Source organism: Bubalus bubalis, chromosome 7 (assembly GCF_019923935.1).
Source record: "Bubalus bubalis isolate 160015118507 breed Murrah chromosome 7, NDDB_SH_1, whole genome shotgun sequence".
NCBI classification, from domain to species: Eukaryota; Metazoa; Chordata; class Mammalia; order Artiodactyla; family Bovidae; genus Bubalus; species Bubalus bubalis.
Window position 1 is genome coordinate 17,873,421 of NC_059163.1, and position 26,459 is coordinate 17,899,879.

General features: G+C 39.0%; 1 protein-coding gene across 7 annotated transcripts in view; it reads left to right on the forward strand.

The window, feature by feature from the left end:
* The window catches only part of WDFY3 (WD repeat and FYVE domain containing 3), a 287,453-nt gene that overhangs the window by 94,137 nt on the left and 166,857 nt on the right, over nucleotides 1-26,459 (forward strand). For 5 of the 7 annotated variants that reach the window (XM_044945700.1, XM_044945697.1, XM_044945695.1 and 2 more), the window contains 3 exons: nucleotides 10,729-10,852; nucleotides 18,732-18,785; nucleotides 23,667-23,776. In XM_044945700.1, the coding sequence (XP_044801635.1) occupies nucleotides 10,729-10,852; nucleotides 18,732-18,785; nucleotides 23,667-23,776 (288 nt within the window). The remainder of the gene's footprint in view (nucleotides 1-10,728; nucleotides 10,853-18,731; nucleotides 18,786-23,666; nucleotides 23,777-26,459) is intronic. The other 2 variants (XM_044945698.1, XM_044945701.1) reach the window with 1 other exon arrangement.

Sequence of the window (26,459 nt, forward strand, 5' to 3'; positions counted from 1 at the left end):
ATATGCACTGCCTTAAAGCTCTAATACAGCGAGTGATTTAAATATCATAAAGGTTCATTTGGCTCTTTTTTTTTCTTCTTTTCATTGTACTTCACTTGATTGCATTTTTTACAAATTGAAGGTTTGTGGTAACCCTCCATTGCCAGATGCCGCTTAGCATTTTTATAAATTATTTTTTTATTGAAGTATAGATGATTTTCAGTGCTGTTAATTTCAGGTGTATAGCGAATTCAGGTATATGTTTGTGTATGTGCATAGTCTTTTTCAGAATCTTTTTTTTTTTTTACCAAATATAAATAGATAGAAAGTTATTTTTGTACCATTGTGACCAATTTAAAATATATATATGTTGTATTTCTATGTTCTATTGAGTTCATAGCTTATCATTTACAAACTAAAATTGTCCTTAGATATTATATCCATTAAATTTGGAAATTGATAACCATATTTATTAAATGTTTGGCCATTTGTACATGAACACTCTCCACTAGTAAGAAACAGCTTGGATGAATGAATAGCTCAGTAAGGCTCCAGACTTCCTGCCATGATGGCCAGAAATGAACTGTGTGTGTTGTTGATTTTTGAGACTTTGCAGGATTCATGCTAGATGGTAAATAAACCATATTATAGTTAGGCATGGACATTTATCTGTAAATCGTTTCCAGAGTGTGTTCCCTAGTGTTATTTCAGTGTGTGATTTTGGCCTTTAAGAGACACACAGTTGAGAAGTGGCATGTGTTGAGTCCTTTTCCTGGGCCAGACTCATGCTGGGTTCTTCAGCTGCTCCTGTAGTCGTCATCACAGTCCCGCAAAGACACTGCTGGCCTCCTCCCTCTCAGATTCTCTCAAACTGAAGGATTATGGTGAAGTCAGAGAATAGCTGGGTAATACTTAATCAGCATTCTCAAAGATAATTAACCTTTAGTCCCAAGAACAAAAGCTTACAGAGAAAATATTTCGTTTAAACTTATTAAAAAATGAATAGCCTTTTAGTCATCTAAAAATGAACTACCATTGTTAATTATTTTGGTATATGTTATCAGACTTCATTGTGTATATTATAATCTTTCCCCTGGATCTTCTTTTAGAAATTCCCCTTGTTTTTGAATTTGCTTCTGAATTATAATTATATTCAAGAAACATCTAAGTTGAATCCAGTGTCTGTTTCTTATCCCTCACAACTAACCTTTTCTGCCTGCATTGCTGGAGACCCAGGTTCTATTTCTGGTGATCTCCTGGAGAAGGGAATTGGCTGCCCACTCCTGTATTCTTGCCTGGAGAATTCCATGAACAGAGGAGCCTGATGGGCTATTCATGAGGTCCTGAAGGGATGAAAACGACTAGGCACCCCCATGCACAATAAAACTTTATTGAATAGCTTCATTCAGTAACAAATACATGCTGAGCCTCTGCTTTCTGCATTCCATTAGAAAACACCATTCATTTGTTCTCCCCAAGTATACCAAAAATATTTAGTTGAGAAGCAGCTAGGAAATTTTCTGAAGTTTATTTAGATGGATGTTAAAAATGACCCTTCTAAAAACAAGTCAAACCATGGTAATTCCCTCTTAAGATGAACACTGTGCAAAGTTGTAGTGGTAGGGTTCCTGTGAAGTTCAATTAAGGCAGTACAGTTCTGAGTGACTAAGAGCCCAGCTTGGAATCAGACAGATCTGGTTTTGAATTCTCTTGTTACCACCTCCTGATGTCTGCCGTCTCTAACCCTTCATTTCCTTATCTGTAAAAGGGGAATAATGTGCAGGATTTAATGAGATTTGAATGACATTATCTGTCAAGTATTTGAATAGTGGTATGCACACTGTAAAGGCTCGTTTTATGATAATTGTTGTTATTTTTATTAAATTTGCCAGAAGTTTTGTTCCTTAGTACTGTTGTTTTCATCTGGGTATGAACGTCTGTTCTGTGGGACCGTCCCTCTGAGGTGGATGCACTGCCGACCAGTTCTCTCTCTCAGCTCTCCGCTTTGATAGATGAGGGAACTAAGAACAGGAAAATTTTGACCAGAGACCTCGAGGGCATAAAGAGAATTCCAGCTGTGAGCTTCCCTCTCTGTGGCACATAGGTGCATGATTGAAGCATTGTCTGTTTCCCACTATTTGTGGAAGGTGGTGAATATGTACCCAGTATTTTAAGATTTGATTGTTAAAGTCAGTCACCAAAAAAATCTCTTTACTACCTGACACTTTGAGTATTATCGAAAATGGCAGATGTCCCTGAGCTTCTCCGGCCTCCTCCTGCACCATTTCCTCTCCCATTTGAAACACCCCAGGTTCACCCCCTTTTGATCTGTCAGTGCCCATTCTCTTACCCATGCTGAAGTCTCAGCACAGTTCTTCTCACTGCCCAGGACCCTCTTTGCTTGGCTTTTTGAATTGTGACCTTTTTTCATTATTCAGTATAATCTTTCCAGGTCAGTGTCATCTTTTCACAGAGCTTTCTTTTTTTTTTTTGGTGGGGGGTGGGAGGGGTGGGTCCTAGGTTGGTGGCTTTATTATTTTAATTGGAGTTTAGCTGCTTTACACCATCGTGGTTATCTGGGTCATGAAGATCTCTTTTGTATAGATCTACTGTGTATTCTTGCCACCTCTTCTTAATATCTTCTGCTTCTGTTAGGTCCATTCCATTTCTGTCCTCTATTGTGCCCATCTTTGCATGAAATGTTCCCTTGGTATCTCTGATTTTCTTAAAGAGATCTCTAGTCTTTCCCATTCTGTTGTTTTCCTCTATTTCTTTGCATTGATCCCTGAGGAAGGCTTTCTTATCTTTCCTTGACATTCTTTGGAACTCTGCGTTCAGATGGGTATATCTTTCCTTTTCTCCTTTGCCTTTCCCTTCTCTTCTTTTCTCACCTATTTGTAAGGCCTTCTCAGACAACCATTTTTGCCTTATGCATTTCCTTTTCTTGAAGATGGTCTTGATCCCTGCCTCCTGTACAATTCCATGAAACTGTATCCATACTTCTTCAGGCATTCTGTCGGATATAATCCCTTGAATCTGTTTGTCACTTCTACTGTATAATCCTAAGGGATTTGATTTCACTTATACCTGAATAGTCTCCTGGTTTTCCCTACTTTCTTCAATTTAAGTCTGAATTTGGCAATAAGGAGTTCATGATTTGAGCCACAGTCAGCTCCCGGTCATGTTTTTGCTGACTGTATAGAGCTTCTCCATTTTTGGGTGCAAAGAATGTAATTGTCACACGAGTGTATGTTCCTCGGTTCTTTGTCTCGTCACAACAAAGATTTGGAGCGACAGACATTGAAGCCCTCAGCGCGTCACAGCTCTCGTGTCTTGGACAAACCGTGCTACAGCTCAGGCAAATCGTGCTACAGCTCCATTTTATTTAGAAGATAGCAGGAGAGAGAGAGAGTGTGAGAGAGAGAGAGAGAAAGAAAAGAGCGCACATATGCCGGAGAGAGAGTCCATGAGAAAGCGCTTTGGCTCCTCCTTTTATGTTTTTCCTCCACCTGGGCCTGCCCTATGCAAATTGGGCTTAGCCAGGAGTGCTGTTTGTTCTGCCTGGAGTCTTAACTCTGGTCCTTGGACCTTCCTTTGACCTTCCTTGTCTTTTAGCCACCGCCATTTTGGACTCCTTTTCCCTATTCTACCTACCTAACATAATCAATCTGATTTCAGTGTTGACCATCTGGTGATGTCCATGTGTAGAGTCTTCTCTTGTGTTGTTGGAAGACGGTGTTTGCTATTACCAGTGCGTTTTCTTGGCAAAACTCTCTTAGCCTTTGCCCTGCTTCATTTTGTACTCCAAGGCCAAATTTGCCTGTTACTTCAGGTATCTCTTGACTTCCTACTTTTGCATTCCAGTCCCCTATAATGCAAAGGACATCTTTTTTGGGTCTTAGTTCTAGGTCTTCATAGAACCATTCAACCTCAGCTGCTTCAGCATTTTTGGTTGGGGCATAGACTTGGATCGCTGTGATACTGGTTTGCCTCAGAAATTAACAGAGATCATTTTGTTGTTTTTGAGATTGCATCCAAGTACTGCATTTCGGACTCTTTTGTTGACTATGATGGCTACTCCATTTCTTCTAAGGGATTCTTGCCCACAGTAGTAGATATAATGGTCATCTGAGTTAAATTCACCCATTCCAGTTCATTTTAGTTTACTGATTCCTAAAATGTTGATGTTCACTCTTGCCATCTCCTGTTTGACCCCTTCCAATTTACCTTGATTCATGGGCCTACCATTCCAGGTTCCTATGCAAAATTGCTCCTTACAGCATTGGACCGTGCTTCTGTCACCAGTCACATCCACAACTGGGTGTTGTTTTCGCTTTTCTCCGTCTCTTCATTCTTTCTGGAGTTATTTCTCCACTGATCTCCAGTAGCATATTGGGCACCTACTGACCTGGGGAGTTCATCTTTCAGTGTCCTATCTTTTTGCCTGATTTTCATACTGTTCATGTAGTTCCCAAGGCAAGAATACTGAAGTGGTTTGCCTTACCCTTCTCCAGTGGACCACGTTTTGTCGGAACTCTCCAGCACGACCCGTCCGACTTGGGTGGCTCTACATGGCATGGCCCATAGTTTTATTTAGACAAGGCTCTCGTCCATGTGATCGGTTCCATTAGTCTTCTGTGATTGTGGTTTTCATTCTGTCTGCCCTCTGAGGAATAAGGATAAGAGGCTTATGGAAGCTTCCTAATGGGAGAGACTGAGAGAGACTGACTGTGGGAGAAACTGGGTCCTCTTCTGATGGGTGGGGCCATGCTCAGTAAATCTTTAATCCAATTTTCTGTTGGTGGGTGGGGCTGTGTTCTCTCCCTTTTGTTTGACCTGAGGCCAAACTATGGTGGAGGTAATAAAGATAATGGTGACCTCCTTCAAAAGGTCCCATCCCAACCCTGCAGCAGGCCACCACTGACCCACACCTCAGCTGGAGAATCCTGGACATTCATGGGCAAGTCTGGGTCAGTCTCTTGTGGGGTCACTGCTCCTTTCTCCTGGGTCCTGGTGTATCCAAGGTTTTGTTTGTGCCCTTCAAGAGTCTGTTTCCCCAGTCCTGTGTAAGTCCTGGCAGCTCTATGGTGGGGTTAATGGCGACCTCCTCCAAGAGGGCTTATGCTATACCCTGGTCTGCTGCACCCAGAGCCCCTCAGAGCCCCTGCGGCAGGCCACTGACCCATATCTCCGTGGGAGAAGTCAAGTGGACCTTTGGAAGTATCACTACAAAAAAGCTAGTGGAGGTGATGGAATTCCAGTTGAGCTATTCCAAATCCTGAAAGATGATGCCGTGAAAGTGCTGCACTCAATATGCCAGCAAATTGGGAAAACTCAGCAGTGGCCACAGGACTGGAAAAGGTCAGTTTTCATTCCAATCCCAAAGAAAGGCAATGCCAAAGAATGCTCAAACTACCACACAGTTGCACTCATCTCACACGCTAGTAAAGTAATGCTCAAAATTCTCTAAGCCAGGCTTCAGCAATACGTGAACCATGAACTTCCAGATGTTCAAGCTGGATTTAGAAAAGGCAGAGGAACTAGAGATCAAATTGCCAACATCTGCTGAATCATCAAAAAAGCAAGAGAGTTCCAGAAAAACATTTACTTCCACTTTATTGACTATGCCAAAGTCTTTGACTGTGCAGATCACAACAAAATGTGGAAAGTTATTAAAGAGATGGGAATACCAGACCACCTGACCTGCCTCCTGAGAAATGTGTGTGTAGGTCACAAAGCAACAGTTAGAACCGGACATGGATCAATAGACTGGTTCCAGACAGGGAAAGGAGTACATCAAGGCTGTATATTGTTACCCTGCTTATTTAACTTATATGCAGAGTACATCATAAGAATCACTGGGCTGGATGAAGCACAAGCTGAAAACAAGATTGCTAGGAGAAATATTAATAACCTCAGATATGCAGATGACACCACCCTTATGGCAGAAAGTGAAGAAGAACTAAAGAGCTTCTTGATGAAAATTAAAGAGGAGAATGAAAAAGTTGGCTTAAAGCTCAACATTCAGAAGACTAAGATCATGGCATCTAATCCCACCACTTCATGGGAAATAGGTGGGGAAACAATGGGAACTGTGACAGACTATTTTTCTGGGCTCCAGAATCACTGTAGATGGTGATTGCAGCCATGAAATTAAAAGACGCTTACTCCTTGGAAGAAAAGCTATGACTAACCTAGACAGCATATTAAAAAGCAGTGACATAACTTTGCTAAGAAAGGTCTGTCTAGTCAAAGCTATCGTTTTTCCAGTAGTCATGTATGAATGTGAGAGTGGTCCGTAAAGAAAACTGAGGGCCGAAGAATAGATGCTTTTGAATTGTGGTGTTGGAGAAGACTCTTGACAGTCCCTTGTACAACAAGAAGATGGATTCAGTCAATCCTAAAGGCATTGGAAGGACTGATGCTGAAGTTCTAATACTTTGGCCAACTGATACGAAGAACTGACCCATTGGAAATGCCCCTGATGTTGGGAAAGACTGCAGGCTGGAGGAGAAGGGGATGACAGAGGATGAGATGGTTGGATGGCATCAGTGACTCAATGGACTTGAATTTGAGTAAGCTCTGGGAGTTGGTGATGGACAGGAAATCCTGGCGTGCTACAGTCCATGTAGTCTCAAATAGACACGGCTGAGCAACTGAACTCAACTGCTTTACAGTGTTGTGCTAGTTTCTGTTGTACAGCAAAGTAAACCAGCCACATATGTACATGTAGCCCCTCTTTTTCACCATAGAGCATTGAGTAGTGTTCCCTGTGGTATATACAGTAGATTCTCATTAGTTATCTATTTTATACACAGTAGTATATATATATACATCAAGGCTGTATATTGTCTCCCTGCTTACTTAACTTACATGAAGAGTACATCATGAGAAACGCTGGGCTGGAGGAAGCACAAGCTGGAATCAAGATTGCCGGGAGAAATATCAATAACCTCAGATATGCAGATGACATCACCCTTATGGCAGAAAGTGAAGAGGAACTCAAAAGCCTCTTGATGAAAGTGAAAGAGGAAAGTGAAAAAGTTGGCTTAGAGCTCAACATTCAGAAAACGAAGATCATGGCATCTGGTCCCATCACTTCATGGCAAATAGATGGGGAAACAGTGGAAATAGTGGCTGACTTTATTTTTTGGGGCTCCAAAATCACTGCAGATGGTGATTGCAGCCATGAAATTAAAAGATGCTTACTCCGTGGAAGAAAAGCTATGACCAACCTAGACAGCATATTAAAAAGCAGAGACATTATTTTGCCAACGAAGGTCTTGTTTAATCAAGGCTGTAGTTTTTCAAGTAGTCATGTATAGATGTGAGAGTTGGACTATAAAAAAAGCTGAATGCCAAAGAATTGATGGTTTTGAAACTGTGGTGATGGAGAAGACTGTTGAGAGTCCCTTGGACTGCAACCAGTCCATCCTAAAGGTGATCAGTTCTGGGTGTTCATTGGAAGGACTGATGCTGAAGCTGAAACTCCAATCCTTTGTCTACCTGATGCGAAGAACTGACTCTTTTGAAAAGACCCTGATGCTGGGAAAGATTGAAGGCAGGAAGAGAAGGGGACGACAGAGGATGAGATGGTTGGACGGCATCACCGACTCAATGGACGTGAGTTTGAGTAAACTCCAGGAGTTGGTGATGGACAGGAATGCCTGGCATGTTGAGGTCTATGGGGTTGCAAAGTGTCGGACACGCCTGAGGGACTGAACTGAACTGAACTGAGTATATATATATGTCAATCTCAATCTCCCAAGTCATCCCACCGTTTCCCCGCTTGGTGTTTATACATTTGTTTGACTCTGCATCTGTGTCTCAGAGACCTTTTATGGCAACCTTGTCTCACTCCAGGCATTCCCTTTCAAGTGCCCTATTTACTTCCTTTATAACACATCACTATCCAACATAATTTTCATTTGTAAAATAACTTACCATTCATCTCCTGTACTAATATGTAGATTCCATGAGCACTTGCCTTATTTACCTTTTTAGTCACAAGTCTTTATTTACCCTTATATTCATGGCTCTGAGTATTGCCTGTCGTATATAGAAGACCAGTAAATATTTATGAGTGAACAAGTGAAACTGAATTAATCATTAGTGTAGGATCACTAGACTAAAGTTTGTTTATATCAAAGAAGCAGTCGTTTTTCTTTTCTGATGAGCAAATACGACATGGCCCTTTCTGCATAGCGTTGACTTTGGTTTGGTCAGTTCAAGGAAGATAGCTTTTGAAAGAAAAAATTTCCTTGTGGAAATACAGCAGTAAATATCAGGATATGTATGAAAAGTTAGTTACATTTTTTAACAGTATATTATTCATTTAGCATGAAAATGCTTGAATATCATTTGCTTATACTATCTAAGAAATGAGCTATTTTATGAAGTTGCATTACTCTTACGAATAAAATAGTGCTTATTAATTCTTAAGAGCAAAATATACATCAATTTATTTTGAGTAGTTTGAATAGTTATCTACTTTAAATCAGTTTGACAAAAACTTAAGTTTGCTTAAGCACTGCCTGAGCAAAATATACAGTTATTTTACAAACATCTTCAGTAGGCAGTTACATATTCATCTCTGGGTGCAGGTCAGATGGCTGTTCAAGCTTGTGTTGTTAGGCTTCTCAATTTCTAATCTATCTCCAATTTTTTAAAGAACATGGGTCTTATTTAACAGGCATCAGAGAGTAACTGTAAGCACATGATATCAGAATTCCAGCAGAAAAACATTAAGGAGTTCCTGAAGAGAACAGTTTATTTGTTCTTTGAGATGATTTAAAATTTTGTGTCAAGTTAGCAAACAGACTACCTGCATAAAAGTACACCCTGTAGAATTGATTTATTATTGTTTGTTAGGTACTTCCTGCGCTATTTGAATGTGATTGTAAGAAACATGATATCTGTTGTAAGAATGTAAGAAACATTTCTATTACAAGGATATTATGTTATATTCTTTTATTAGGATCCTTGGAAGAAAATTTTTATAGTATGAGGAGTAGAAGTACTTTCTTAAGTATGTGTTTTTCTTACCCAAGGACCTCGTGGACCATATAATTCACTAGGTTTTTTCTCCTGTGTGTTTGATCCAAACTTCGTGACTAAACTGTGGTAAACATAGAAGTCTTTTTCCAGTCCATGTGCCTAACCTTGATTTTTGTAAAAATTTGCTTATCTTTTTTTTTTCTTACTTTTTGTTTATTGTGCTCAGTCAGTAAGACATATCCAACTCTCTGGGACTCTTTGGTGGACTGTAGCCCACCAGACTCCTTTGTCCATGGGATTTCCCAGGCAAGAATATTGGAATGGGTTGCCATTTTCTCCGCCAGGGGATCTTCCAGACCCAGGGATTGAAGCCACATCTCCTGCGTCTCCTGCACTGACAGGCAGATTCTTTACCACTGAGCCATCTGGGAAGCTTTTGTTTATAATTTGTGTCCTTCCATGCTACCTAAAGAGTTTCTAGAATTTGGTTGTACAGGCAGGCAGCATGTAAACAACCATATTTAGGGAACATCCCTTTAAAAGGCAGGGTGCTGGCTTAGCAAGAAATGCAATGCTGAGTGAGATATATTTCCTCCCTTTTAGTGACATTTGAAGAGAAAATAAGAATACAAAATATTGTTTAATATTTTAATAGAGAGGTATCATTATAGTGTTAGGAGACATAGAATTCCCTTTTAGCTATAAAGAGATTTTTAAAAAATAATATTCCAGACGCATCCAGTTATATAGCTATTATAGTACTCTTTCTTTACGTATTACAGTCTGTTCAGGTTTTGTTTTCTTATTGTCTTTGCTGAACCTTATCAGTTTAAGAGTGATTTATTCTTTTTTAAAAAATAATTGTATTTATTTTTGGCTGTGCTGAGTCTTCGTTGCTGTGTTGGCTTTTCTCTAGTTGTGGCGAGAGGGGGTATTCATTGTTGGGGGTGTTGGCTTCTCATTGCAGTGGCTTCTTTTGTTGTGGAACATGTACTCAAGGGCCTTAGACTTGAGTAGTTCTGACTCCCAAGCTCTAGAGCACAGGCTCAATAGTTGTGGTGCGTGGGCTTACTTGCTCAGAGGCATGTGGGATTGTCCCAGATCAGGAATTGAACCCGTGTCTCCTGCATTGGCAGGCAGATTCTAATCCACTGAGCCACCACGGAAGCCCTGGTTTATTCTTAAGTACATTTATTGTAGATTTTTTTAAGTATATTTAATGACCTCATTCATATTCTTTATTCGGATCTTTTGGCTAACTGTCTTGTTTTGGGAATTATTGAGGTTAGAATTTAGAAAGTCTGATATACAAGTTTAGTGAATTCTTTATTTTAGCCTAGGACTTAGCACTAGATAAGTCCCTGCTTTTTACCCTCTGATATGTCTCTTTTTTTGCCATCAAAGGAATTTACCACTTTTCTCTAATTTCTTAATTTAGATTTCTTCAGAGAAATTATATTTTCTTAAGTTTATTAGTAAGATTAATTCAAATTTGATAGATAAGTGATTTTTGGCTTTTAGATTTCATTTATTTACTCATTCGTTCCACAAATTGTTTTACATGCATAAGGAAATGTGGCTAGGTGTGATTTATTGAACGAGTTGTATTTTAAGCTTATTCAGATCCGAAATAACTGTGCAAGCATATGCTTTTTTTAAACTTGATTTTCAAGTCACACCACACTTTTAAAAGCACACAGTAGAAGAAAAAAGTTGACAGGGCTGTATTAAAAATGTCTTTGTCATCCACAGGTTTTTGGAAATGCTCCGCCAAATACAATGACAGAAAAATTTTCTGATCTGCTGCAGTTCACAACACAAGTCTCACGACTGATGGTGACAGAAATTCGAAGGAGAGCATCAAACAAATCCACAGGTATTTGTCACAGAAACCAGCAAAAACTGATTTATTTGAAGGGACAGTTTGGTAAAAGTGCTATTAAAACCAAGCAGAAAATTGACCCAATTCTAAGCTCAGAGGTTTTAATACCGTTTCCCATTCCCTTTCTTACGGTCCCATGCTTCTGTTGGTATCAGCACCGTCTGCTTCCCATGGACCACTACTACCCCAGCCCTCACCCTTTTAACACACTCTGTTTCCTTTTGAACAAGATCCAAATTCCTAGCATGACATTCAGCACACACTCAGAGTCTGTAGATATACACACACATACACACACACACTGGGAATACGCACACGGCACGCATGGGTGCTCTTGCCTACCCTTTTCTGTTTCTTGTTATCTTTTTCTGTTATATTTCAGTGTATTTCAACCAAACTGAGTTGCTTGTAGTCCTGTGTGTGTTTTTTTTCCTATCCCTGTGATGCATCACTGAGGAAGAAGCATCTCCCCCATCCCCCTCTTAGTACATCTAAACCTCAGCTTGGATTAAGTTGCACCTCCTAGACAGAATGTTTCTTGATTCCCTTAATCAAAGAAACATTTCTCCCTTCTTACCTATTTAGCTTCCCAAGTTATGTTTATGTATGTATCTTTCTAGTAGACCATCTTTCTTACCAGTAGACAGTAGCCTGCAGTCTTTACCACAGGCCTTTACACAGTAGGCCTTTTGTAATCACTGCCCAAATAACTGTTCTTACTCATAATTAGGTAAGTTTAAATTTCATAAAGTATTATTCCTTCTAATCAGGATTCAGATACGCTGTTTTAGTTGTGATTACCATTAGTCATTTTCGAAAGCAGCAATATGTTTGAAGGATTTTACCTTAATTTTTACCTTGTTGTTTTGGTTTTGTAGCAATTGTTTTGAGTGATTGCTTTCCTACTGAAGCATTAGACCAAGAAATCAATAATTTAAGTTTTGCTTCTACTATCTGTTTGGAACATCACTTACCTTTTCCATCCATCGAATTACTATTTTTCCAATAATAACAGTACTGCCTTTGCTATATAATACTATTTTTTAATTTAGTTTTAAAAGTATACAGATGCATGGTTTTAAGGGTCAAATAGTTTATAGATTTATTAAAAACAGTATCTCCCTTCCACCATCCTGGTTCATCCTCATTTTTCACTCTTAAGATGCAGTGACTTTTTACATCTCTTAATTGCTTTTGATATTTACTTCTCTGTCTGTAACGTGCTTACAGTAGGTTCCCTTGATTTTTCATATTTAGATTCTATCTTCTGACTTCCCACAAGAGCAGTGAGACTGTTAAGCTCACCACCAGTACCCCACAAATGCACACTTCTATATCCCCATATCATTCTATCACAATTTGATTAGCTCGGTATTCATTATAATATTGTGTCTGAAAACACTGTGCAAAGTTGAGCCATATGGTATACTCCAATTACACTGCCTTTCTTGAAAACTTCTCCACCTCTATCACTAGTTAATGATTGCCTTTTTTAAAAAAAAAAAAAAAAAAACAACAGCAAACTAGGTTTTCTACATTTTCATTAATACATTCTTCCTCCCCATCTCCTATGTTTTTCTGAATTTCCCCTTAATATGACTGAAGGTGTCAGATGTTCTGTCAATTTCATCTTCTTGCACATAGCTCTTCCAGACCTTCTGCCTGCTTTGATCTGCAGTAGCTGCTCTTTTGGCCAGCTGGACGGCTGTCATTTTTACATCTTAACTCACATCATCCTGGGATGTCTTTCCATTTCTTTGAGATAGAGACTTGGTTTCCTGAATCTCACGTCTTTTTTTCTCAAATTAACTTCCTCATTTTTGGTAACATATCTTTTCCAGCAGCTTCCTGAGAAAAGATGCATTACAGTTATCATTTTTGATTTTGGGTTTTTTTGTTTGTTTGTTTTTAGAAATCTGTGAATGAAACTTTCTTTGACTCTTGCTGTGTAAAATGAGTTCCTTCCTCTTATCCAAGGAAGGTGATAAGTTTAGGGTGACCAGCTTTCAGGTACCAGGGCTTCAAACAGACTTTATCATGTCACATAGGATGGCTTTGTTGCAGAAAGGGGGAAACTCATAGAACCAGGCTTAAACAGGACAAAAGAAGTCACAGATCCATCACCCTCATCACCTTACAGAGAAGTGTGCATGGGATATTCCACCTGCCCAGAGCATAAATGCAGTCTTAATGGTGAAGAAATGAGAACTGTGATCTAAACTTTGAGTTCTGGACCTGAGTCCTTCCTTATTCGATGTTTGTAGGAGTTGTGTGAGAATGCTAACTGTTTAGTTCCAAGATATTTGGGGGCCCAGAGGAAATTACAAGCCCTTCTACAGAGAATAGAAGCTGCGAGGGTCCTAGGATGTTGAGCTTGGGTGCAGCACCTCTGGGAGCATGGGCAGTGATAGGTCTTAGCTGGTCCTTCTCCAGGCAGCCCAGGGTGACGTCTCTAGGTCATTTTGGAAAACCTCATGGCTTGCATGACATTTATCCCCCTTTCAATGGATACATCAGATTCTGGATTCAAAATCATTTTATCTCAGAATTTAAAAATTATTTATCCATCATATTCTAGATTCCTGTTCTCCTGTTGAGAAATCTGAAGCTATCTGGATTCTCAGTTCTTTCTCTATGGCCTTTTTTTGTTTTTGTTTTGATTCTGTTTTTTATAGAAACATTTAAAATCCTACCATTGACCCTCCTGTTCTAAAATTTCATGATAACATGCCTTGGAGTGGACTTATTTTTGAACATTATGCTGAGTACACTGGACCTGGGAATACATATCCTTTAATTTTGGGAAAGTTTCATGAATCATTCCATAATAATATCCTCCCTTCTCTTTTCTCTTTCTTGTCAGATGAACCCCTAAGTCTCTTCCTTTCATTTTCTTATCTTTCCTCACTTGTTTTCTTTTTTTTTTTTTAAACTCTATTTGCTAAAAGAGCTTTTCAGTTTTGCCATCTGTTCCTTCTATGAGTTTGGTTTTTTGTGACATGATACTTCTAATTTCTGAGAGATTCCCCCTTCCCCCACCTTTATTGGTGCTGTCTTAGCTCTCTGAGGGGGTTTTTTGGTTGTTTATTTTTTTAAGATTTTTTTTCTTCGTCACTAGTCTGCTTCTTTCAGGTTTTTTGTTGTTGTTTAGCTATTTTTGTCTCAGTCTTCTAAAGAATGTCCTCACATGTCTTACCCTTGGCCCTCTGCTGCTGTATTAGAATGGAACCTTGGCAAGTTGCCAGGTAGCCTAGCAGTTGTGAGTGGAACCTTCACCCAGGGTCATCTTGCTGAGCCATTCTCTCGACCATCTTTCCCTTGAGCTAGACAGTCCCTGGGAAAGTATGTCCAGTCTTTACTTAGACAGCATATGTCTGACTCTGAACATTTTAGAAGCTAAGTAGGAGAAAGGTCTGAGGACCCTCAACTTTTAGTACATGAGCTTTCTACTTCATCTGTGATGCACCCACAACTGTGCTTGCTGTAATATCATTGTCCCCCTTCCACCCCGGTCCAGACACCCTCTGTTTTTCCTTGAGGTGACTAAGTGCTGAGGTACTGAGTACTGACTGGACTGAGGTACTCCAGTCCAGTACCCACACAGTAGCAAGGATCTGGGCTTTGGCTGCTCTTACACATACTACTACTTCACCAATCCTTCTGTCCCATATTCACTTTTGCTTCTAAAGGTGCTTAGTGCCACCAGTTCTTTAGCCTCTGGAAAGTTCTGTTGTAGTTAGTTGCTTTTGTATTTTCCTTGCTATTGCTTTAAGATTCGAGAGTCTGCTAAATCAGTTACCACTAAATTCTCTACTGTTTTAGTATCCAAAATGTTGTTGTTTTCACCTTTCCTGTTTTTTTTTTTTAGTTCTTATGGGTTTATACTTTTTACAAAGTCCTTGTAAACAACAGTTTCAGTGGGTGTATTAGTTTGCTTGGGCTGCTGTAACAAAATAACATAATCAATAGCTTAAACAACAGGAATTTTTCTTCACAGTTCTAGAGGCTGAAAGTTTGGGATCATGGTGCCAGCATAATTGGTTTCTGATGAGATCTCTCTTGCTGGCTTGCAGATGGCTTCTTTCCCCATGTGGCCTCACCAACAGAAGAGAGAGAGTTCTCTGATGTCTCTTCTTATAAGGGCGTTAATCCCACCATGAGGGCCCCACCCGCCCAGAGACTGAACCCAGTTACCTCCCAAATGCTCCATCTCCAAATTCCATCACATTAGGGGGTTAAGGCTTCAAATATGAATTCTGAGGAGACACAATTCAGCTTATAGCAGCAAGGTTTCAGGATGGAAAAGAGATCAGTGCATGTGCTCAACCTTTTGTCTTGACAGGGGTCCATTGTGGAGTCTTTGGAGCAACGGCCATGAAAGTACTTTTAGATTGAGAACCAAAATGTCTTATTAATCAGAAGCAGTGCATTATATGAATTGATGCATAGCTTTTAAAGTGAGGCGGTTTTAATTATATTTGTACTCCTTGAAGCAAGTCTAGTGAGAGATGATTAAAATAGTTTAAGGTAACCTTTCTGTCTGTCTGTTCGCTTCTTCCACCCAAAATGGAGTTGCATACTTTTTTTATCTTTATCGATTTCAGTTGCTCCTATGGAAGTGAGAAGTCTGTCTAAAATATAAGATTTGTGTGTCGTATGCCTTTTTGACTATTTTAAATAGGTAGTGTGAAGGGAAATTTCTTAGTCACATGTTGACTCCAGTCATTGCCATTTCTTTCTGGTGTGATGTTTCTAGATTAGAAAAAAAAATTCCAAAGCTTATTTATACTCTTGTCTGCTGCTGTCTTTAGGAATACTTAATCTGCATGTTTGTGGAAAAACATTTTTCTGCATTGGAGATTTGTTGTTCCTAAATCTCTTTACAATTTTATATCTGTAGGGCTGTTTTTTAGAAATAATGAAAAGTATCTTAAATGGATGAGAAGATGTCTCATTGTTAATTACAGTAGTCATTACACAACCTTTTTTTCTTTTTTAACTCTATTTTGAAATACTTTGGAACTCACCAGAAGTTGCAAAATAGTACGTAGAGCCCCCTTTTCCCTTCCTTTGTCCACTTCCTCCACTGGTGACATCTTGTTTGCAGGTATTTTATGGTAAATTTTTTTCATCCTGTGTAATTCCATGTCATTTTTAGTTTTAAACTCTTGAAATTAATTGCAAATTAATTTCAAAATTAACTTTAAAAATTAATTTTTAAATTAATTCAGAATCAATTAGATTCAGTGCAGTTTTGTAAGTTTTACCTCCAGAAGAGAAACCTTTTCAAATCACCCTATCTCAGTTGATCTTTTGTCCTCTGTCTCCATACCAGTTAGTAGTTACTCAGTCATCTTAAATGCTTCCTTTAGAGCTTCCATCATCATCTGAAAGTATCATGTTTATTTAGTTATTTAACTTTATTGTATGTTGTGTTCACACCTCTATGACCTAAAAGAACGCACGTCATAGACTTGTTGTTGTTCAGTCGGTCAGTCGTGTCCGACTTTGCGACACCATGGACTGCAGTACACCAGGCATCCCTGTCCATCACCATCTCCTGGAGCCTGCTCAAACTCATGTTCATTGAGTCAGTGATGCCATCCAGCCGTCTTGTCCTCTGTCGTTCCCTTCTCCTCCTGCATTCAATCTTTGCCAGCATCAGGGTCTTTTCCAATGAGTTGACTCTTTGCATCAAGTGGCCGGAGTACTGGAGCTTCAGCTTCAGTCCTTCCAGTGACTATTCAGGATTGATTTCCTTTAGGATTGATTGGTTTGATCTCCTTGCAGTCCAAGGGACTCTCAAGAGTCTTCACCAACACCACAGTTCAAAAGCATCAGTTCTTTAGTGCTCAGCCTTCTTTGTGGTGCAAATTTCACATCCATACATGACAGCTGGAAAAATCATAGCTTTGACTAGATGGACCTTTGTTGGCAAAGTAATGTCTCTGCTTTTTAATATGCTATCTAGGTTTGTCATAGTTTTTCTTCCAAGGAGCAAGCATCTTTTATTTTTATTTTTGGTATTTTTTTTTTATTTTATTTTATTTAACTTTACAATATTGTATTGGTTTTGCCATATATCAAAATGAATCTGCCACAGGTATACATGTGTTCCCCATCCTGAACCCTCCTCCCTCCTCCCTCCCCATACCATCCCTCTGGATCATCCCAGTGCACCAGCCCCAAGCATCCAGTATCGTGCATCGAACCTGGACTGGCAACTCGTTTCATATATGATATTATACATATTTCAATGCCATTCTCACAAATCATCCCACCCTCTCCCTCTCCCACATTAATTTCATGGCTGCAGTCACCATCTGCAGTGATTTTGGAGCCCAAGAAAATAAAGTCTTTTGCTGTTTCCATTGTTTCTCCATCTACTTGGCATGAAGTGATAGGACCAGGTGCCATGATCTAGGTGCTCAATAAATTTTTTACTGACTTTGCCATAGGATTTCTCTGCTCCCCCTCCCTCCCCATCATGCTTTGAAAATTGGAGGAGTGTTAGAAAAGCCAGCTAACAAGAGAAAAGCATAGTTTTAGAGTATCTCCTAAGTTAGCCTTGAAATAAGAACTCTTGCTATTGCAATCTTTCTTCTTTTCTTTCATTTTCAATCTTGAACATTGGAAGTTGGATCAATGTTGTTATCCAAAGTACTTTCATGGAGATTTTTTTGATCTTTTCCTAGGAAAGAAATTCTAGATTTTGAGGTGCTAGGTGCATCCTGAATCATTCTCTTCTTGCATATCTTGTTCTGGTTCTCTGATTGATTGATCAGTTGATTTTTATTGGTAAAAACTCATAACACGAGATGTGCCCTCTTCACAAAATTTTACATGTACAATACAGTTAATTGTAAATACAGTGTTGTACAGCAGGTCTCAAGAACTTTTTCATCTTCAGTAGCTGTAACTTCATACACATTTATCAGCAACTTTGCTTCCTCGTCCCAGCCTTTGGCAACACCATTCGACTTTCTACCTCTGTGAGTTCAGCTGCTTTCAGTACCTCACGTAACCTTTTGTAGGAAGTTATCATTGAAAGTAATTTTGTTAAGATATACATGCACGTAATTTTTGTCCAAAAAAAAGGCAGGTAGAATGAACCCTCTGTTCTTCTTTTGAAGATTGGGTCTATTTCTTGTGCGTCAGAGTAAGTTTATTTTTCCAGGACTCCTCTGAACTTGGTGTGAAATACTTATTTTGTTTGTTACCTAATCGTCTTTCACATATCAAGTCTTTTTACCAGATCACTTCCTACATGCATTATAGATATATCAGGAGGAACCATGCTTATCAGCAATTCTGTTGTTTAGACCTGTCCATCAGAAGTTAGTAAAAGGTGAAAGTTTTAGGTAGATCAATGTGCAGAATGAGTACATGGGCTGATTTGTAATACATTAGTCCTCTTAGTCTCTTAATTTTGACTTAATTATTGACTTCCTGTAGTTTTGTTAAAAATATGTAGTAACTCTCATCTAATTTGAAAAAATATATACTTTTGTGGCCATATTGTGTACAGGGCATGGCTTAAGACTTTCCTCTGTCTCTTCTAGTTATTTGTTAAGTTCAGCCTATGCAGCTACTTAATTCTTAAGGTGCTTAACATCACATGGTCGATTTACATCACTGCAACAGAAAATTCCCACCTGTGTAAAAATAGTATCTTCAGCTTATTATTAAGGGCTTTGCTGCATGCTAGGTGCCACTGTTACGCCCAGTGATGCAATCCCCACTGGGCAGCAGCCCAGTGATAGAGAAGCCAGGGATGCTGACCTCAGTTGGCACCTTGTCCAGCATCTTGTGGCATGATTAGTATAATGTAGTGAATCCCAAAGTAGACAACCTAGCCTTTTTTTTTAAACAGAAAAACAGTGTGTCCCGCTCTCCTCCAAGGATTTCAAAGCCACAACACCTTCAGGTAATTTCATTCCCAAGATGTGGTTACGTATAATCAGATGGAAAGATGCATGGAAGCTATGAGTTCGAATACTGTTTTCTCACTAACGTGAAAGTGGGTTCCTTTTTTTTCCCAGAATGGGGGATGGTGGAAAGAGGTGTTTAGGGCTTGGTTACATTATTAATGAGAGAAGTGTAATAGTACTATTGATGTGCCTCACATTATCATCCTGAAGCAAAAGTTTGAAAGTAACTATGCTTTAAATGGACTTTAAAGGAACAAATTACTGTATTATTACTAACACATTTTGTGTCTGCTTGTTCTGAATGCTGTTTGATTGGGTTTACTTGTATTTTCTCAGTGTAGACTGGGAACTTATATTTCCTTGAAAACTGCATTCTATTCTTTCTTAATCTAATAATGAGTTCTATTAACTCCATTTCTGTAATTTTTAACTATATGCATTGAAATGCAGCATGAAAGCTAAAGTTTAAATCAAATGATTGGCAGCTCTCAAGATGGGCTAATATTAATATGTTCTTTTCATTCTTATAATCTTAAGTCAGCATTTAAATTTGCATTTGTTAAGAATTAGAGAAATGCGTAGTTCATGATAGTAGTAGTAGTGTTAGTCATTCAGTCGTGTCCAACTCTGTGACCCCGTGGGCTGTAGCCCCCCAGGCTCCTCTGTCCATGGGATTCTCTAGGCAAGAATACTGGAGTGGGTTGCCAATCCCTTTCCAGGGGATCGTCCCGACCTGGAGATCGAACCCAGGACTCCTGCATTGCAGGCAGATTCTTTACCATCTGAGCTACAGGGAAGCCCCATAGTTCATTATACAGCATTTCTTTGACTAGGAGTGTTTTTCTTTCAGAATTTTAAGAAATTCTATGGTTTACAGAGGTTTAATTTAAAATTACTTTCTAGTCTACATAGTTATTTTAGAGAGAATACTAAATATTACATACTTTTACAGGGAGCTTCTTGGCTCATTTAACATAAAAACTGAGAGATCCCATTAAGTTGTTTTGAATAGCAATATACTGAAATTCTGGAGTTCACAGGGTCGCAAAGAGTCGGACATGACTTAGTGACTGAATAACAAATAACTGAAATTAATAGGTGAGAGTAAATTAGTTCTTCAGAATACATTTGTTATGTAAAGATAGTTTATTTGTCAACAGGAGTTTTCAATCTTACCCTATCGTTCAGCCACAACCACTATCCAGGCTTCTTTGTGCTCAGTTGCTACTCAGTCGTGTTCCACTCTTTGTAACCCCGTGGACTGTAGCCCACCAGGCTTCTCTGTCCATGGGATTCTCCAGGCAAGAATACTGGAGTGGGTTGCCATTTCCTATTCCAGGGGATCTTCCCAACCCAGGGATTGAACCCACGTCTGCAGTGTTTGCTGCATTGGCAGGTGGACCCTTTACCATTGAGCCACCTAGGAAGTCCTCAGAGCTTTTGAACACTCCTATAATTCAAAACCAGATAACACCATTATATGCTATTGCTGAGGTAACTCATCTTCACCACCTTTTTCTCAAAAAGAGCAGGTATTATTAAGGTAGTAAAATTGTTAAATGGATTAATAATTATACTGCCTTGATCCTTTTCAAGGTTTATTTTCCTAATTAGTATCTCATTCAGTCAATTCAGCAATCTACTGAACTGTTGTAATCTTTAATAACAACATTTTTGTAAATACATTGTCTTTTTTTATCTTGAGGAATATCTTAATGTTCATTGTCAATGAAAATGAAGGAAACCACACACACACTTATAAATGCCAATAATCAGATATATGGAACTGTTTCAAACCAAGAAACATTTTTGGTATTTTGTATCTCAAAATAAGCATTGGCATTCATTGTTGGTAATTGGCAGCTTACTGAAGAGCAGTGAAAATACATTTGTCCAATCTTCTTTTATTGTTAATAGTGTTAAGTAATATAAGTGGAATCCAGAGTCACACAAACTGTGTCTTGTCTATAGGTTTCTAGATTCTGTACCAGGAAGATAACTTCCTTTTTTAATGTAGGTTTAGCTCTTCAAAATCTTTTTTCTCTCTGTGAAAGACATGGGTAGTGTTGACAAGTTGGTTTGTTAATCAGTGTTTTTTTTTTTTTTTTTTTTAATGAACTAGAAATCTATTACATTGGTTTAACTGTGAAATAATCAATTTGAACACTGCAAGTATTTTTTTTAAGATATTGAGTTATCAAATAGAATTGCACAATTTAAAAGCAAAGTTGCCTAGTTTTGAAGAAGCCTAAGAAATGAAAGCATAGCATGCCAGCTTTTGATTGAGAATTTTAGCCAACTGGGAAAAGCTCCTCACATGAGCATTTAATTCCTATCAAGGAAAGACTCCTGTTATATGTAATAACAGATGCCTGGGTCCATTGTAGGCTTGCAGGAAAAATTTGCAGGTTAGTTTTTACCAATTACCTTAAACCCTGATAGCTCAGTTGGTAAAGAATCCACTTGCAATGCAGGAGACCCCAGTTCGATTCCTGGGTCAGGAAGATCCACTGGAGAAGGGATAGGCTACCACTCCAATATTCTTGGGCTTCCCTTGTGGCTCAGCTGATAAAGAATCCACCTGCAATGCGGGAGACCTAGGTTCAGTCCCTGGGTTGGGAAGATCCCCTGGAGAAGGGAAAGGCTACCCACTCCAGCATTCTGGCCTAGAGAATTCCATGGGCTATATACTCCATGGGCTTGCAAAGAGTCAGATACCACTGAGTGACTTTTACTTTAAACCATGATTGCTAAAATGATTTCTCAGTGGTATTTTGTTTTCTTCTTTCTCTACTTAATCAGCTTTGAACGCTGCTTTTTATGTATTATTCCCCCTTTAAATCCAAATTATCCAAACCTCCTAGTGTTCTTGAGAAGTTGGATTCCATGTGTCCTTCTTTGATCTCCCTGGGTTGTTTATTCACTCATTTAACAGGTATTTATTGAGCCCCTACTTAGTGTCAATAATGCGCTCCATACAGGGGATCAGGCTCTGAACAGTGCAACCAAGGGTCGACTCCCATGGTTTTATTTTCTAGAGAGGGGCAAGAGACTAAATCAGTGAGCATGAATACAGTAACTTCAACACTTATGAGATACTGAATATCAGAAGTAAGCCAGGCTTCAGTTGACTTCTCTTTTCCAGTAAAATTTTTTTTTATCAACGTCTTTATCTTTTACAAGCTAGACAGCCTGGATTTGAATATAGGTTCTGTCCCTGACTAGACAAATTACTTATCCTCTCCATTTCTCAATTTATGTTGCAATAAGGGGTAGCTCAGTCGTTAAAGAATCTTACTGCAATGCAGGCGACACGGGTTCGATCCTTGGGTTGGGAAGATCCCCTGCAGAAAGGAATGGCTACCCACTCCAGTATTCTTGCCTGGAGAATCCCATGGACAGAGGAGGCTGATAGGTTCCCAATCTGTGGGGTCGCAAGAGTCAGACATGACTTAGCAACTAAACAACCACCTCCACCAAGGGTTATAATAATAGAAACTAACTTACTGTGTTCTTGTAAAGATGAAATGAATTAAATCTACAAGTGCTTAAAACAGTCCTTCTTATACAGTTAAGAGTCAGTACAAATAAGTAGCTAAAAAATTTTCCCTTTAAAATGTTCTTTCACATGGGAGTATATAAAGATGAAATAGCTGAGCGCAGTTTTATACATAAGTCTCATATTATTTCGTTATTGAATAAAACTCTTTTATCTTGATTGTCTTAAATGGAAGAAAAAAATACCTCTAAAGTAATCTGTGAGTGAGTGAAGTTGCTCAGTCGTGTCTGACTTTTTGCTACCCCATGGACTATAGCCTATCAGGCTCGTCCGTTCATGGGATTTTCCAGGCAAGATTACCAGAGTGGGTTGCCATTTACTTCTCCAGGGGATCTTCCCGACCCAGGGATTGAACCCAGGTCTCCCGCTTTGTAGGCAGATGCTTTACCATCTGAGCCACCAGGGAAGTCCTAATCCAAATTCTATTTATTCTGTATCCTACATCTTTATGACATGTGTTAAGTATACATTGGTAACTTAGCATGTTGGCTTAGAGTGAACAGATTGAATTTATTTTCTGACTTTAATTCATCTCGTATATCAGTATGAAAATTAATGAACTTTATACTGATAAAATTAAATGCATGGTTTGAGGTTTATCCATTTTCCCTTATCCTTAAAATTATAATCAGCTAAATTGACTTTCAGAGATTCTTCCAACGCTGCAGTTCTATGAATGACTCCCTCATTGTTTCTGTCTCCTAATGTCAGCTGCTCAGGTCACCCCTTGTTTGTCTCACTGAGCGAACCTCCTAGTTTCCCCCATCAATCTCTTTGCCCTTCTAGTTTGTCATACACATCACTCTAGATTAATCATTTTAAAATAATCCTTTCATCATGTACTTTGTTAAGGAAACTACATTCACTCCCTCTTGCCCAAAGAGTCAAGTACAGACAGCCCCTTAGCTTACCTTCCTTCAAAAATAGGCACTTTCTATCACTGCTATTGATATTAGACAATATTCTCAGCATATGCTCTTCTAGAATGTGAATGAACCCTGTGTTATTACAGTTCTTTATCTTGATTATTCCTCTGGCCACACTTTGAGTTTAAAGCAGTATGCCTAATCTCTGCTTCTCTCCCTTCCTCTGGTTGCCAGACAGACATGTACTTGTTTTGAGGCAAATTTAACTCAAATTTCCCTTCTTCCATGACTATTTTTGACTAGTTTGTGACATAGTTTTTCTTAAAATGTATCAGTTGACTTTTATTTTTCTGTCCTTATACGATAATATCTGCATATACCAATAAAACATTACTCTAACATATTTTACATGTGATTTATCTCCACCTAATGATTTTCCTTTGGTTTTATAGAGGCTGCAAGTCGGGCCATAGTCCAGTTCTTGGAAATCAATCAGAGTGAAGAAGCCAGTAGAGGTTGGATGCTTCTGACAACAATTAATTTGTTAGCATCCTCTGGTCAGGTGAGACCTTGCTTTTCATGCTTGAAGCATCTCTCTTTATCCTCTTGGGATTTTGTCAAATTAAATTTATCATCATATCTAAGTAAGAATTTATGATAATCATTGTATTCTCCTCCTTCACCTTGCTCATTTTTCTGTGCTTCTCACAAGATCTCTGTAAGGAAGTTAACATTTCCATTTTACACATGAGGAAATGCTTAGAACAGTGTTTTCTGTCTTTGTCATTAGAGTGTGTGGTCCTGTTTGTACAGCACACTGGGCAAAGAGATGAACTCCCTGCAGCTGGATGGAAGGAGCCCAGGAACTCTGGCTCCCCAAGCCCGGCCCAGAGTTTCTGTAACCCTTGTTAGGGAAACTTTGGCTCAGAAGAGTCATCTGAGATTCATCCAAGGTCACTTAGCTATTTTCAGGATAATATGTATTACCTTCCCACTTGATTTATTCCGGAGTTTGCTTTTTTCCCCCTTTAAATCAACTTTAAGCATCTGTCATGATACATATGGCACATAGTCATTTATGTGCTGTTCAAATACCTGATTTGTGACCTGTGCTGTTTTGGGGATGAAGGAAGTTTATTCAACCTTCTAAAATCTGGAGTAGAATTACCTATCAAAGTTCATACCAATCTTGAGAACGACTTTTGTCTAAATTACAGTGGGCTTTCAAATACCTCGTGGATCACAAAAGTAAGTGTGACATTGATCAGACTACCATGACAGGCCATGGAAGAAACAGTGCACATTTCTTGGTAACAATGTCCTGAAACCAGTTACTAGCCTGGAATAATTACTAGCCCACTGGAATAATTACTAGCCCACTTGAATGTTTTTCTTTTGGAATATCCTGTTTCCCTCTTTGTTTGCTGGATTTTGTTTTGTTTTTTGTTTATTTTATATTGGAGTACAGTTGATTTATAATATTGTATTATGATTTGTTTTTTAAAGCAGAAAAGGAATAAGACTCAATTTATCCTGATTTACCTAAGGCTATCCGAGTTTTACCTTAGTTTTGCATAGAAGGCCCATATCCCAGGAAACCCCTTAGTCCTGCGCACATGGAGATGTTTATTCATCCTGAGTACTAAGTAACCTTTCATATGGTCCTGAAGTAGACCATTGTTTTCATGTATCTGTGGCCATATCAGATGGCTATCAAAATACCACTTCTGCTTGCTATTGATGATAGCTATACGTGACTCTACATTACTGTACCAAAATGTGGTTGGGCTAAGCATAACATGTAAAATAATAATGTTTAATTGGAATATATGTAAGTTTTATTCGTATTTTCTGTAGATGTTCTGTTTTCCTTTCTCAATTGTGAACATGGACTGTGCTCTACCATAACACCTAGAACATGGTAGAAAGTCAGTAAATGTGTATTAACTTCCATGTGCACACATGGATAGACCAATTTATAAGCATAAGAAAAGAATCAGGAGAAAAGAATCACTTAAGAAAAATTTACAGGTGTTGCCAGTTACCAGTTTGGATATCCAGTTTTACTTTCAATCTGTCTTGTCATAAGATGGAAATGAAAAGTGATGTCATTTTACTTGATACAAAGGGGCAACCAGTAATAATCTAACTGGCAAAAGAGACGTTTTGAAAGAAAATTCAGTGTTACATTTTGAGCTGACATTTTGGTTTGCATCCTATTTTTTGTTAGCAGCAGTGAGTTACAGAGATGACTGAAACATGGTCCTGAGTCAACAGGTAGATGACAGAGATGAAGTGGGTGAAGCTAACACCATGAAATGCAGCAGTGGGCTGGATGTAGTAGTATGAAAAGGGAGATGCGGGAGTTGTAAATTTTGCAGGTGAAAGTAGGAGGAAAGACAAGGATTAAGTTTCAGGTGTGAACAGACATGTAAACTGAGAGTCAGATGGAGACTTGGGGTGTCTAGAAATAATAAAAAAATAGGTGAGAACAGCAGAGGACTTTGGAGTGTTGGAGGAGGGAAGTGATGGTGGGTGCGTAGAAACGGGCCAGACTGAGGGCAGGATCGTTCCTTGGGCGTGCTGCTCCCCTCGCCCGGCTACCGCAGTGGCTCAGGCCCCATCTATCTTGTGGGGTTTTCTGTACTAGTTTCCGAAGTACGCTCGCTTTCCTGCTCTTTAATCTATAGCCTGTACTACCAGCAACTGATTTTCTGAAATCTGGTTCTATTACTCCTTTGTTGGGAACACTTCACTAGGTTTCCAGTGCCCACCTGCAGAGGGCATTGAGCTTACACCCGCTTGGGGACCACTTAATGAGCTCCCCAGCCCAGGGCAGGATATGTGAGTAATGAGCCTTCCTTGTAAATGAAGGCTCGTGCAGTAACAAAATCTATCTTGTAAGGTTGACTTGAAAAACAGATGAGAGCATGTATTTAAAGTGCTTAGCCTTAAGCCTGTTATATAATAAATACACATTAAAGATTAGACACTATTGTGGTTTTTCAGGAGTCAGCAGTCTTGGACTCCAGTTCCTGAAACATGTTGTACAAAATGGCCTTACCTTCTGTGTATCTTCCAGGTGACCTTTCCCCTCTTGTTTTAATTCCTATCCTTCATGCCACTCTTGGCCCTGCTGATTATTCCCTTATGTACTACCTGAATGTACTACCATTGTTACACTCAGAGAGTAATCATAGTTACTGATGAACTTGTTTCTGCTGGTAGACTACAGCCTTGTGAAA